General features: G+C 36.3%; 3 protein-coding genes across 3 annotated transcripts; 2 read left to right on the top strand and 1 right to left on the bottom strand.

Moving 5' to 3' along the window:
- The first annotated feature begins 212 nt into the window (after positions 1-212).
- Positions 213-2,777, top strand: LOC132205723 (xaa-Pro aminopeptidase 3-like). Its single transcript, XM_059634979.1, has 8 exons — positions 213-462; positions 527-621; positions 691-1,109; positions 1,162-1,391; positions 1,446-1,625; positions 1,985-2,229; positions 2,289-2,409; positions 2,473-2,777. Exons 1-8 carry the CDS (start codon positions 423-425, stop codon positions 2,643-2,645), a joined length of 1,503 nt encoding a protein of 500 aa, XP_059490962.1. The 5' UTR covers positions 213-422; the 3' UTR covers positions 2,646-2,777.
- On the bottom strand, positions 2,483-4,731 carry LOC132205747 (gustatory receptor 68a-like). The gene is made up of 5 exons (XM_059635006.1): positions 4,423-4,731; positions 3,806-4,090; positions 3,036-3,437; positions 2,889-2,978; positions 2,483-2,830 (listed from the first exon to the last, which is right to left on the bottom strand). The coding sequence occupies exons 1-5, from the start codon at positions 4,729-4,731 to the stop codon at positions 2,759-2,761; spliced, it is 1,158 nt and encodes a 385-aa protein (XP_059490989.1). The 3' UTR covers positions 2,483-2,758.
- A 1,364-nt stretch (positions 4,732-6,095) lies between these two features.
- Positions 6,096-14,232, top strand: LOC132205722 (protein tyrosine phosphatase domain-containing protein 1-like). The gene is made up of 13 exons (XM_059634978.1): positions 6,096-6,225; positions 8,019-8,252; positions 8,309-8,389; positions 9,296-9,411; positions 9,958-10,080; positions 11,228-11,411; positions 11,473-11,587; positions 11,633-11,795; positions 12,304-12,420; positions 12,774-12,973; positions 13,231-13,431; positions 13,656-13,803; positions 13,873-14,232. The coding sequence occupies exons 2-13, from the start codon at positions 8,032-8,034 to the stop codon at positions 13,971-13,973; spliced, it is 1,770 nt and encodes a 589-aa protein (XP_059490961.1). The 5' UTR covers positions 6,096-6,225; positions 8,019-8,031; the 3' UTR covers positions 13,974-14,232.
- The last annotated feature ends 566 nt before the right edge of the window (positions 14,233-14,798 follow it).

Here is a 14,798-nt window from a genome sequence, read left to right as displayed (position 1 = left end):
AATTTTTTTTGTTTTGCTACAAAAGTCTTTATAAGCGGTCAATATTAAAAAACTTGATTATTTTTATCAGACATTAAAATGTATAGCCAGTTATAAGAGGTTCAAATCTTCTTGGTTCAAATTAAACTTCACCTTGTCAAAATATTAAATTTATGCAGCGGACCCAATCAGTGCTGCTCTCTGACGGCGCCCAGCTGATGATAAGTAAACATAGTACATACCTCTCATGCTGTGCCGGAGGAGTAAGAGAAATGAACAAAATACTGCTCATTTTCGCTTGTTTGTCTATTCATTCATCAATGTATACTTAGCATCTGTTTTTAACTTTAAGTCTCTTCAGCTAGAAGAAGAATTTTTAATGTTAAAATTTAAATTATGAAGCATATAATTGGCCCAGAAACTTAAAAGAAAATACATAAATTATGCTAAGGAATTTCAGCCGGTTTGCCTTGCGCGGACAAGGTGCATAAAATACTACTTCTTGGTAGATTTGCTTATATTGTTTCTATTACCATTTTAATTTTAGGACAAAGAAATGTTCGTCTATTCGGTGCGTTAAATAATGTGCCAGCAGGTCAGCCGACTTCTTTTACTCACCCACACCTTTTAAAAGAGGGCGAGGTATATTATATAATTTATTTATTTTATTTTTAATACATAATTATAATTTTAAATTTATTGACACCACAGATTCTTCCGGGAATGCGAAAGTGTGAATTTCAACGTCGCAGGTCGCATTTGCTCGAGGAAATTCATAAACAATCGGACGAAAAGGAGGCTCCTGTATTAGCGATCTTCCCATCCGCACCAGAGCAATTCCTGTCCGAGAAAATTCCTCGTCCTTACCGTCAAACCTCAGACCTGTTGTATCTGAGCGGCTGCCAGGAACCAGGTTCTGCTTTGCTCATCAGGGCAGACCGTGCAGCCAGCGAGACAGTCCTGTTTGTTCGAGGCGCCGATCCTGCCAAAGAGTTGTGGGACGGACCTCGATTTGGCGCTTCCAAAAACACAGCTGACCTTTTTGGTGTCGATCAAGTACTTCCGGCTGCAGAATTGAACAGATACCTTGAAGGTTCTGTGAAGGACAGACAACAGACCCCTGCTGTGTGGTTAGATAAATCTTTATTTTTTTTTTTTAACTATAAATTAAATTTTTTAAAGGTATGAAAAGAATGAGTCTCCTTCGCCGATTGGTTCCTTGCGTTCAGCGGCTGACAAATTTGTAGAAAAACAGTCATCCAGTCTGCAACTGAAGTCAACGCGCCCTTTACTTCATAATTTGCGGGTGATCAAGTCGTCTTCGGAAATCGAACTCATGCGCCAGGCAGCCCAAATCGGCGGCCGTGCCATTGCCAAAACTATTTCCCTGGAAAACGTAGTTAACCGGCAGGGTAAGATTTCTCCTCTTTTTTAAATTATTAAATTTAATAATAAATATATTGCAGGTGCTGATTTTGTTGAGGAGAGTAGTATTGCGGCTCGAGTTGAATTCGAGTGTCTCAGGAGAGGCGCCCAACAACTTGGCTACCCTCCAGTAGTGGCGACAGGCACACGGACAAACACAATCCACTATATTTCGAATAACAATAGAGGTCGGAGTGGAGATTTGGCACTCATGGACGCGGGTTAGTTTTTTTCAACTCGAGTAAAGAAAATTCTGTAAATGAGAATCAGTATTCATACCAATCTAAAATGACCAAATTTCTTTTCGGAATCTGTATTATTTAAAAACTGTTAATGGGAGACTGGAAATTTATAAAAAAAAAAAAAAAATAAAATAAAAACAAAACTAAGATGGCCAAAATTTGAACTAATATATTAAGACTGAAAAATTTTTAAAATTGGAATTTTATTCTCTTGGAATTTCAGTAATTTATTTTTGAACGTAAAAGTTTATTTAGTTTGTCAAACAAATTGTTATTAATTTACTGTGGATTTTGCCATAATATTAAATATTTATGTTGGTTTTTCAATTTTTACACAGGGTGTGAGTTCTTTGGGTATAACAGTGATATCACCCGGACGTGGCCCCTGAACGGCCGCTTTTCTGGACCTCAGCTGGCCGCCTACGAAGCTGTCCTTGATGTTCAGCAGCGACTGATCGAATTGCTGAAGACGAATAGACCAACTTTGAATCAATTATTTGCTGAAATGTGCCGGCTGTTGGGTGCCAACTTGAAAGACCTCTGTCTTTTGCCGCCCACGTCAAGCGGACAAGAACTCATGGCAGTGAGTTTCTCACTTCACTTGTTTTTTTGTTTTTTTAACTTTAAGTTTGCAATTTCAAGGGTGCTCACTCTTACTGCCCTCACCATGTGAGTCACTTCCTTGGCATGGACATTCATGATACTCCCTCCGTCTCACACAGCATCCCTGTTCAACCAGGCATGATTATCACCGTTGAACCAGGTAGAGCAATCAATATTTTTTATTTTAAAATTTAATTTATAACAGAAGTTTTTATTTTAATAGGATTGTACATACGACCTGAAAACAAAAGCTCACCAGAGGAATTTAGAGGCATTGGTATTAGAATTGAAGATGATGTTTTGATAACTGAGACTGGTTGTGAGGTACTTTCAAGTGAATGCCCAAAAACACCGGCATCTTTGGAAAAACTTATGTCACCGTCACCAACATCGTGATCAACTGACTGAACCGTGATAATTTATGAAATTGTGTCAAAACTCACAAGTCGAGTCTTCGTACAATAAGACAATTCTAGTGCCTTGACGCATTTTTGTTCTGATTAAAACTTTTATGTTTTTTCGCCATCACCTGACTCGAATTGAATCAAAATCACCAAATAGGTCATAACAGTTCCAACTATCTGAAATATAGATAAAATTATATTTTAGAGTTAAAAAAATATGATATGTTTGGTTTACAGAAGAGATTAGGGCGATGTCCAGTGGGAAAAATCCAAGCGCTGTAAATTGAACCGGGCAGCTTTGCACCTGCATGCTGAAAATATGGACCTAAAAGATTATATATTTTTTCTTTCTTTTTGTAAATACTAAATTTTAGTAAATTACCTCTTCAGAAACTCTGTGGTCAAAAAATTTTTCCACGCTGAGGCGCTGGAGATGGTCGAGGGCCGTGGCCGCCTCGGACGCCACCCTTTGAAACCGGTGGCAGAGAGCGTATACCCTGGCAAAGGCAGCCAAAACGCCAAGAGCAAGGTGGGCCTCGAGAAGGGCGTTTTGTGGCGCCAAAGGCAACTGGCCACGCAGCAAAGTAGCCACCATTGCGTAGAGAAACAATACGACCAGCAGTCTGCCCATCACGATGGTCACCAGCATGTCAAGGCCGTAGCGGTCGTTCACCTCAGAAGCCAAGGTGCGAAGATCGGCATGCAGACGACGAAGGTCGCTCACTCGTGACTCCATAGGCAGCCGCTTCCAGAATAAGTCAGAATTTTTCTTGCTCGCTCCACCCTTTCAGAAATAATTGCATCAAATTTGGAAAGGAAGATTAGTTCAGGGAGTCAATTAATAATAAAAACAATCTTTATGCCAAAATAACTTATTTTGTAAATAAAAATCCTGAAAAGAAGAGAGTTTAAGGAAATAATTTTTATGGTTGTAAATCACAAAAATTATTATTGATTTTGGCAATTTCAAAAAAGTAATTTTTGTGCATTTTCCGCTTTTTTTTTTAATTTATTGCAGAAAATTTAATGATTTGAATTTGAAAAATTATTTAAAGAAATATTTCTGAGCATATAAAAAGAGATATTGAAATTTTTTATATTTACTTAGAGTTTGACTTAAGCTGATTCATTGTAAGCAAGTTTTTTACTTACTGAAACAATGACGTTCTTAAGACCATCGTTGATGAATCCAAAGCCCTTTTCGAGAAACAAGCTCAGTGCCCATATCTGCATGTCGATGGCTAGTGGAGCCAAGTGGATCACGCAGAAGAGCAGCCAGTAGGCAACTTTCTCTGGAGAAAATTGCATCTGCAGAGTGGCTGCCAGACGAAGGGCTTCGCCCACGGCTCTGAGCGTGTCAAAGAGAACCAGCAGATGCAACCGAGGGCTCTGGTCCTTGCTAGGTGGAATTACTTGTGGTTTTAAAACTCCAACTTTCTATAAATACAATGAGAGGGATAAGTTTTTGTTAAATACTGTTTCAATTTTTTTGTATAAATCAAAAATTTTAAACAATGTTATAGTATTTTGGTACATTTAAAAAATGTGATAAAGAAAATGTTAATAAGGATTGAATTATTTTTTTTCCAAAACTTTTTAACTTCATTTGTATACATATTAAATAATTTTTTTAATTTATAAGTCTACAGAACTTGTTCTTCAATTAAAAGATAATCTATTGTATCAAAAAATAGATAATTAATTTTAGAATTTAAAAACAAAATTTTCCATGTTCCATGTTTTGGCTTTTTTTAAACAGAGCTTCAAACCGTGAACAAATTTGCAGTGCGGTCAGCATTCTTCAGAGCCCATAAGATGTTTGCGGCGACAGCGAGCGCCGAGGTGACGACGGCCACCAGCAGCGCCCACAAAACTCCTCCTGAGAAATGTCGCGCGCCCTCGAAGGTCGCCCTGACGACGAAGGGTCCCAAGGCGGCGACTGCCAGTGCCGCGAAAGTCCACAGACCGCTGGCCGCTTTTCCTAAAGTTGACGGTCGGTGACCGTCCGCTGCCACTTCAATAGGAAATACGCCGAAGAGGCGGCCGAAAGTGGCCTGAGCGCTCGACGGACCAAACATGTCTGAATTCAATTTGATTGTGATCGTTCTCAACGCAAGTCCTTGGTGTGAGATTATTAATTCAGCTGCGATTAGGAGCAATTTGAACTGTGATTTGAGAAAATTGATGCAATTATTTTTCTGCTTGTTATACAACAGAAATAGTTCAGTTAGTTTTTAATTCAGATAGTACAAAAGTACAATGAATTAAATTTACCATAAACAAAGATGATTAATTTTTAACATTTTTATTAAATTATTATTATTGTTATACTTATAATCGATTGAATATAAATGGTAATATAATTATGTGTGATTGCAACATTTGGAAAGCAAACTAATTAAAAATAAAATTAAAATCCATAGCGTTCAAAGACATTTTTCTATTCTTGCAAGCATATAAGAATTTAGAACATTTGTTTTGTGACATAAAAATTAAAGCATATTGAGTGGAAATAGAATTCTCATATTAAAACTTTACAAAATTTGCTGTTCATGGTCGAAGTCGAAAGGGAAATTAGTATAAAAATTCTTTAAATATAAAATACAATTTAGTACTATAATCTTTATGCCAGTATTTTTAATTTTTATTCCAAAAATTTATCCCTTGAATATGATATGCAAGACTTTTAACAGTTTTTGTGTGTTTAACATTGCAGCCACTTCAGCAATAATCAGGAAATTAGCAATTGACGTATGAGTATTGAGTGGTGCTCTTTGATTTAAGGTGCAAAAGTTTTTCCAGCACCTTTATGTTTGCATAGGTGGCCAAACAAGCCACTGTAAAAGCGCGGCCTACTTACGCTGACCAAGTTGCCAAGACAACCTGGCCGCGATATATGGAAACGGAATGAGAAGGGGGACGAAAATTTGTGAAAATGTCTCCACACCATGTACACAAATTTTCCATCCACAACATTTGACAATTTGGATGAGAAATCGTTATAAATATTTAAAAAAAACTTTTGTTAGCTTTAAATTCAATTTTGTCTTGTTTTAATAAAATTCAAATTACCCGGACCACGAGAAATAAACTTCTCCCATATTTTATTCTAATTGAGACGAGTTATTTATTGTTTTCCTTGATCGATTATAATTTTCTCCACGCAATGCGGAGACGGACGCGATGCGTCATGCATAATGTAAAGAATAAATAATCCACCGGCGCTCAGCAGGTGTCCCATCAACTTCCATCACCTATCAGTCGAGCGTTAATTTTTCAGCAGACGCACCAAACATAAATTATGAGATGCCACCCCCCCCCCCCCTCGTGTCAAAATATATCAACGAATCTTGGTTGATTCTCCCTCCGCCGCTAATGAGGAACCTGAAGCTCTTTTTATTTGAAAATGAATTCAAAAATCAGGGAGGTGAAAGCAGGGGTGGTGAGAGGGCGCTCGAGGGGTTTTGCTTTTCCCCAGGGGTGGGTGGTGTTCCGTGCGTGTCACTTGACTTTTCAGTAGTCAGCCGGTGGCACGCCAAGCTGTATGGATAATGCACACCCGCTCCAGCTAGGTGAGAATAATGGAAAAAGAAAACATTGTTTGAAAACTTTAGCACAGTGTAGGTTGATTAGGGGTTTCAAGAAATTTGTTTTTGTTTCTGAAGGGCTCTGTTTTATTGCAATTTTTTTTTTCAAATAAGTGTAAACAATGTAGCAAAACGTTTCCTGGAAATTTATACAGACAATAATTTTTTTGGAGTTTTTTACTTTAAACGTTTTATTTTGTATGTCCACCTCAGGTCCACCGTTTTAGAAGGTAATTATTGTTAAAATTTTTCAAAGTAAATACTGAAATTGATATTATACTGTGTAAATCTTTTAACTAAATATATTATAAAAAAAATTGTTAGCGATTGAAGCGATTCTGATTTTTATGAACAAATTGTTATTGGTCCAATTATTTATTCACACTTGTAATTTAAACGTTTTATTTATTTAGTGAAAAGAAAAATAAAGAATAATAAATGTTGACTATTAATTGCAAGATAATATTGGTTAGAGTCTTGAATTGTTGGCATACTTTGTCAAATGTTCCGAATTCGTGCAGCTATTTGCAGTGCAATCCGTTTGTGCAAACGGCAGCTAGGACTGTCGGCAACGGGAGCAAAAATTAAATCGGCCAAATCGATTGTGCGCCAACAGCACACACGCGAATCGCGTTTGTTTGCTCTCGAGCAAATAATTTTGTTTGATTGCCGTGCTCACTACGGAAAGCAATCAAGGCGCAGAATTGCGGGCAAAAAAACCTTTTCCTGAATTGACAATATTGACATTTAAATTTTAAATTATGCCTAATTTGCCAGGAGTCGATTATGAGTAAATTCACAATTCACTTGCTTGCTTTATTTAAATTTTACTGTTTTAATATTTTACTCCAGCTATTTATTTTCTAATATTAAATAATGCCTTCCTACAAATAAATACAAATTTTATTTCATATTTTGAATTATTTGTGGCAATCTTAGAAGAAAGCAGAAGAAAGTAACCTAAAATTTTATGACAAATTTAATACAAATTTGTAAATTTTTTTTTTTTTAATGATTGTTTAAATTTTATTTTGTTTTAATAAATTAAAATAAATATATCATCATAAACTCTCAAAATTTTAGGCTTTTAAATAAAATAAATAATAAATTTATAAATTCACAAAACAAAATTAATACATTTTTATAGTTGCGTAATATATAATTTCATTCTGTTTTATATTTAATTATAGAATAAACTAAAAAATCTCAATACGTATTTGCACAACTGTGAAGTGGCAGCGTCGTGTGTGTCGAGGAGTGTACGTGTTTTATTCCTGGGATTGCGTGCGTTTAATTAGAGCCCGGGCTGGCGGGACAAGTCGAGCGAGAGAGAAATTAGGCATCCGCCTTTTAATTTGCTGTCGCGCCTCATCTGAAATTTAAATCGCTTTTCCGCTCGCACCCGACCAAATGGAAATTTTCCGCGGCCCTCCGTCTCTGCATTGCACCAACCGCCGGCGTGCTTTCTTCTCAACCAACTCACTTTATTCACCTGCGGTCTTAAGAAATAATACAGAAAAAAATTTACAAATTTTTGTTGAATTAAATTCAAATAAATTTCAACTGAATTTAATTTTAAATTAAATTTAAATATTTCAAACATCATCTCTAAAATGAGTTTTCGTTTGATTTTTCTTCAAAAAATTTATAAAATAATTTAAGCCATATTATTTGTTTCATCCTCATTTAAGATTATTTGACCTTTTTAAGTAATAAATAAATTTTTAATTTCAATAATTAGCATTATCTGATCGGTGTGTTTGTAAATTTATCTTCAGCTGCGGCTGCCAGATGATAGCGCAGGACAAGAGGGCGCCCGCCGACCTGCAGCCGGGGTCAGCCGTGGCCCCGGCAGCTGAGCCAAACTACACGAAGCTGTCGGAGAACCTGCGAAAGGTGACCCCTCCGACGTTCCAGTGCTCTGTCTTCTGCGGGGGCCGCAAGTGCAAGTACGAGACCTCGGCCCACTGGCGACCCGAACAGATGGCCATTCCTGGCGTCTTCTCCCACTGGTACTGTACTCGCGATCCTTTCCCAATTCAACTCTATAAACTTTTTTCCCTACAAGGGTGACTGACGACATCGTGGCCATGGCACGACCCAACACCGAACTGATTCAAAAGAAGCAACTAATCCAGCACTTTCAAAAGTAGGAATTTCTTTTTATAATTAAATATTCAAGATTTTTAAAAAAAAAAAAAATGGATTCATTCAAAGACTGATGAATTTAATATACTATTATTTTTTTAATTCACTAAAAACGTTAATTCTGACAGCCAATCTTTGCTAATTTCACTATTGGTAAGCAAGATGCAAGACCATAGAAAAGTTTTTTATACTTCTTATGGCTTTTTGTATACATGTAATATTATTTTGTGTTCTAATATTGATACTAGTCACTATTCTCAGTAATAATTACATTAAAAATCTTCAACTAAATGATTAAAATTAATGTTAATATTATTTAATGCAAATAATCTTGATGAGAAGAAACTCAAAGATGGGTTTTCTATATAAAAATTATCCCACAGAAAAAATGCGAAAAAAGAACAACTTTGAAATTGGTGCATTCATTCCTATTTTATTAGGTCGAAATAATCAGGCTTTTGGCTCAAAGATCTGTGAAAAACTATTTTAAATGAAATCTAAGCCCAAAATTTTTGTAGTTTTTTTTTTCGTTCAAATTCTTTGCTCAACAAATCTTGGAATATTAAGATTAAACCTAAAAAATTGGTGTTTTAAAAGTCTTGTATTTCGCCTGTTAAAAAAATCTATTTGTAAAATTTTCAAAAATATTCAGAAATGTTTTACATTTTCCCGGATGTTGCTGTTGTTTCGCTAACACGTAAAATAGTAAAAACACCAGCTTTTCTGGATCAATTATTTCGCATAAATTTGTTTCCATCGCGGTATGGCCATGGAAGAAATTGCTGGGCACCTTGACACAAAGTCGATAAGAGCCATAAAAAAATCGACGTCACGTGCGCATCTGAATTTTGCCTTTATTTGAATTGAATCGATTGAATTAATAAAAAAATCCTTATATAATTTGCAGACTGGGCATCAACTCGATCATAAACCTGCAGCTGCCAGGCGAACACTCAAGCTGCGGCAACTGCCTCGAGGACAGCGGCTTCACCTACGACCCTAGCACTTTCATGAAACACAATAGTGAGTGCCGAAGCCAAATTAAGCTAATTCATCATAAATTAAAAATGATTTATAAAATAATTATATTAAAAAATTTTAGGAAAAAATAAACTCTTCTTAAAATTAAAAATGTTCCAAAAAAATAACCAAAAATATATATAATATATAAAATATTAATTTATGAAAACATTTCCTTGGCCATAAACTTTATAAAAACTTCATAAAAAAATCAAAATTAATTATATTTGTTTTTAATTGAATCAAAATTCGGCATTAATGTAAAAAATAAGAATTTTTTGCAGAAATACCTTATAAATTTTTCTCTTAAAACTTTTTTATTTAAATGTCACATTTTAACAAAGTTCAAGCAACTCTGCATTTTTATCGCCTGCAATCCACGACGGTTTTTTATATAACTTACGCCCGACTTGCGGGCTGCATGCCTTTTCATGCTCCTACTTCACCAAAGTAGGCAACGCGTGCGTCACTCGAGATAAGCGGGCTTGCCTGCTTCCAACTTTGCAGGAGGCATTTATATTTTCTTCATTAATATCATGATTTTGGCAGTTTTCTTTTACAACTTTGGCTGGAAGGACTACGGCGAGGCGAGTCTGACCAGTCTGCTGGACATGGTCAAGGTGATGGCGTTCGCCGTGTCCGAAGGCAAGGTCGCCGTCCACTGTCATGCAGGTGAGTAATTGATTTTTATTTTCAATCCGTTTGGCGAGAATAGTTTGAACAGAAGATCGACGGGAATTGCGTGTAGAGGCACTTATTAATCCGTGCCGGAATTAGACCCGGGGAAAGTTGTTGGCGCAAGAGAAGCAGAGATGGCTGATAAAATTAAGCAGGGAATAAAAGTGACCTCGATCTCGAAACGAGGAGATTTACGACCACTGCAGGAAAAAGCCAATTTTCACTTCGAAAAATGTTTTTATTTTATAAAACTTGTATTTTTCCGGTTATGATTTAAAAAAAAATCGTTGATAAAATTTCCGCTTTTGATTTTTATATTTTGAATGTCAGCTTTTATTTTTTCCGATGAATATCGCATACGTCGAGTTCTGGGGCAACTTGCATTTGCGTCATCGTTCAAGAACAAAAGGAATAAAAAATAAAGAACGCAGTTTAATCTTGCGTTTTAATGCTGATATAAATAAATTGCCGAGATAGAGTCTCGAGTCGGTGGTCAGCTCGCGAGCAAACGGAAAAGAATTGCTCTCGGTGTGTGTGTGTATGCCTGATATCCAGCGACGTGAGATCGGAAGGGTCAGGCACGCGAGCCGAGCACGAATCGATGTGGGAAATTCTTCAAATTTAAGTCTGCCCCTTTTTCTCAAGTGTGTAGAACCTCGTGGTGCCGGGGAATGTTTTGTTTCCAGGCGATAAATTTTGCCTTTCACAAATTTCTCTTGCGCTTATTTTCATACTAAATCAATAATCCTTGGAATTAAATTTCTTATCATGCGGTAAAAATGCACAAAAAAGATTAAAATCAAGACTGGGTTTCATCCTCTTGAAAATTTTGGCCGATCAAATAATTTTTTCAGCTCCAAAATCATCACATGAGCACAAATTATGCGATTTTAAGTCAAATTGACCCATTTTCATGTTGACCAAAACCGACTAATTATGTGTAAAACCTAAAAAAAAAATAACTAATGTGTCACTTTTGAAGGAGAAATAATTAGTAACATTTAATTCTCGTTTAAAAAACTTGTCTGATTTAAATAAAAAAAAAACTAATTTTCAAAAGTTGCTAAACGATTATTTCACGATTTTTTTTTTTTTTTTTTTTTAAATAATAATTGTGTTATGAAGTTACGCTTTTCTGCAGGTCTTGGCAGGACGGGCGTGCTGATCGCCTGCTACCTGGTGTACACGTGTCGAGTGCGAGCAAACGACGCGATTCGGTATGTTCGCTTGAAGCGTCCGAGCGCCGTTCAGACCCGCGGTCAGATTCTGTGCGTGCAAGAGTTTGAACAGTTCGTACTTCCGCAGTGCATCGTTTTCTGCAACAAGTCTGGCTGAAATTATTTAATTCTCGGAAATATAAAAACAATAATTTCTTTCGTGAAACAGAGACTTTTTGAGCAAAGACAAGAAGGTGGCCGAGTTCTCTCTGGTGCAGTACCTCAATCGGCAGCGCCTGATTTTGCACGGAAACGAAGTCAGGGCCTTCAAATACGTACCAAAGGTGCGCGTAAATTTAAGGAAATAAATTTTTAATATCTTTTTTCAGATTTTGTTCATTTTGTGCGAGAGACTGATTAAATTGAGCGGCGGACGCACCACCGAGCTGGACTCGGCGACGCCATTCACAAGAGCCTTCATCGCGCACCGCGTCAACCCGGACAGGCACCATCTCGGACGGGGTGGTAGCGGAGACTCGAGTAACTCAAATAGTTCGTTCAAAATTTTTTTGTAATTTTCAGCGATTATTCAGAAAATTTAAATCTATTTCTATTTTTTATTTTTAAATTTCCTTTAAACATTTATAAATTTGGAACATATATTTTGATATTTTCCAATTTTTTCAAAATTTAGCGCTCCATTTTTCAAGGGCTCAAAAAATTGCCAATCTCATTTCTTTGCAGAAGAATTAGAATATGAAAAAAAACTCCTTTTAAATATTCAAAACTGCGGTTCTAACATACTTAAATAAATCAGGATAATGAGAAACTTACTGTTGCTGTTCATTTTATTTATACAAAAGAAATTAAAAATGAATAAGCACCTTAATGCATATCATTCAAAAAAAATTTAATTAATTTTTGATCAAAACTGATACGATTATACCAATCAAAAAGTTTAAAAATTCATAATCAAATAGTCACAAACAATTTAATGCAGATTTAATGCATCATATCCAATCTGCAAAATATAATATTTATTGGATTCCTTTTTTAAAAGGTTCAACGTGCCGGCCAAGCACCGCAGAAATTGAATGTGATCTCGGAGTTTCGAGTGGTAGCAGCAGCACCACTTGCATTTCCCCAGACATGCCCTCTTGTGCTTCCGGAATGTCAGGTAATTATAATTTATTTCATAATAATTAAAAACAAAAAGTTAATCCAAAATCCCCTGGAATTTTTTCTCCACTGGAAGTGTTCCCCCAATTTTTAGCATTATAAAAATTACTATTTTTTCTATTTCTCTGGAGAGAATTGAGATTTTTTCTTACCTCTTATGCCAAAATGTAAAGCGTGATTTCCATCAAATATCGTGCTGAGAATAGCCGATGGAAATCTCGCGGGGCTCAAGGAAGTGGAAAATCATGCAATCCGCACGTCATCGCCGTCCTGCTGACGCGCGAGGTCCCTCGACGGTTTCGTCACTTGAGGAAACGCTAATGCAAATTTTGTGTATAAACGCGGACGCAGGTCTCGACGACAGCGGCGTGGACGCGGTGCTGGGCGACGGCATCGTCGGCCAGAAGCTGCAGGAAAACGAGTGTTACCAGGAATTGAGTTCGCAGATCGATCTTCGTCAAGCGGCTGCCAAGGAGGACCTCAAGGGAGCCGCCGGCTACGTGGCCGACGCACTCCTCGCCGATCATTCCAAGGAACCACTCAGAAAACAGGTCCGTTTTTTAAATTTAAAAAAAAAATTATACTTTTAATGAAAAAGTTTGTACTCGAGGAGGGGTTCGAGGAAGTGAATTTTTCCTCAGTTGAAAAAATTTATTTTTGGTACAAAAGTATAGTTTTTTTTAATTATTCAAAAATTAACAATTTTCTCAACGATGACAAAAACCCCGTTTTTCTTCTTGAAATTATAAATAACTTTTTAAGTTTTAAGCACATTAAAGATTTTTTGGGTGTTTTTTTTTTTTTTTAGGTGAAGCAAATTCGAATTGACCTCAACTCGCGCTACTCAACAGTGGACCGACTGCGGGTCGAGTGTGATGCACAACTGCTGGCGGCCGTGCTGTTCGAATGGCTTGAGCACCTGAAAATTCCGATTATCACCAAGGAAGAGCTGAGTGCCGTTGTGGTTCGCGGCGAGAATCTCAGCATTTGCTTAAAAAAGTTTGACGCTGTAAGTTTATTTATATTTCAACCATTTTTATTTGAAAGTTGAAGAAAATCCTGATTTTTAAGCAGAAAATATCAATATCTTAGATTATTTTTTTCCAACGTCATTTAAAGAAAATTTGAAAATTTATTCTTCTATTCATTAAAAAAAAAATCCTTTCGAATCTCATGCATTTTAATATAAATAATTTTTTCTCTTGAAATTTAAATTACTCCTAAATTTTTAAGAGTGCGGCCCATACACTGGAGTACCTGATTCGGTTCGTAGCTCGGCTCCAGGGCATCGGTCGTGACGTGCAGATGGACCTTGTGCGCCGTTTGGCCGCATCGCTTACCCACCAGTCAGTGGTTGTTCGTGGACTTCTGCAGCCCACACGTAAAAATAACATAAATTTAAAAAGAAAAAAAAATATTTATATAAAATAATTATGTAATTATATTTTAGTGAAAGAATTTCAAAAGCTGCGTGAAGGCACCCTGAAAGTGTTGATCAACTTCCTGATGATGTTTCTGAGCCAGATGGAGGAAACCGGCGAAGAAACTTGAGAGACTTGAGGAAAGTTGATTTTTGGGAAAACTTGTAAAATCTGCTCATGTGCAGTTTCTGGGAAGGATAAAATCAAACAGGTCATTGTATACCGCACCTTTGTGACTTTGCGCACCCAAGACGCATTATTAAAATTGAAAATTTTAACTAGTTTGAAAAAAATACGCATAATTGTTCTCCATTACGTGGACGTGTAATTGAAGCAATAAATCTCAAATTTGCTGACCTCAATGTTTGTCAGCGTGTGGAAAGTTATTCAATCAATCAATTTTGATGCTTTTTATTTGAAATTATATAAACGGAGGGATTTAAGTAATGAGAAAGAATCTTTTGATAGATTAGTATTTTGTTTTTATTGTAAGATATGAGATTCAACTATGATACATTGTACAAAGATTACAGTAATCGTTTTTATTTAATTATATATCCGTTGTTTTCCTCCGAATCTCGGTTTGTTTGCTGCGTTCACAAAGACCGAAAATTTCCAGTTTCGTCTACGAAGAAAAATCCCTATCAAATTCATTCAAGACCGGAGGATAAAATTATATAAAATTAAATAAGATTGCTTTGGTAATGCATGTGTGTCTCCGTCTGCGAATAAAGAAAACATATTAATCGCACCGTGGTTTCCTCGATTGTACTGCGAATTAATCTGAGAAATTGACAAAAAAAGAAGCAAAATTTATGAAATCGTCAAGACGCCAGCTGCTCCGCGAAAATGTTACAAAAAAAAATAAGCCTCCTTCAGAAATAAAGAAAGCCAGGTGGGACTAGTAGTAGTTGCTGCATGAAAATAACTTAAAACCGTTTTGATTTACTGCATA

The sequence above is a fragment of the Neocloeon triangulifer genome, unplaced genomic scaffold (assembly GCF_031216515.1).
Source record: "Neocloeon triangulifer isolate White Clay Creek 2 clone unplaced genomic scaffold, ASM3121651v1 ptg000003l, whole genome shotgun sequence".
Lineage (NCBI taxonomy): Eukaryota > Metazoa > Arthropoda > Insecta > Ephemeroptera > Baetidae > Neocloeon > Neocloeon triangulifer.
This window is presented reverse-complemented; position numbering and strand designations above follow the sequence as displayed.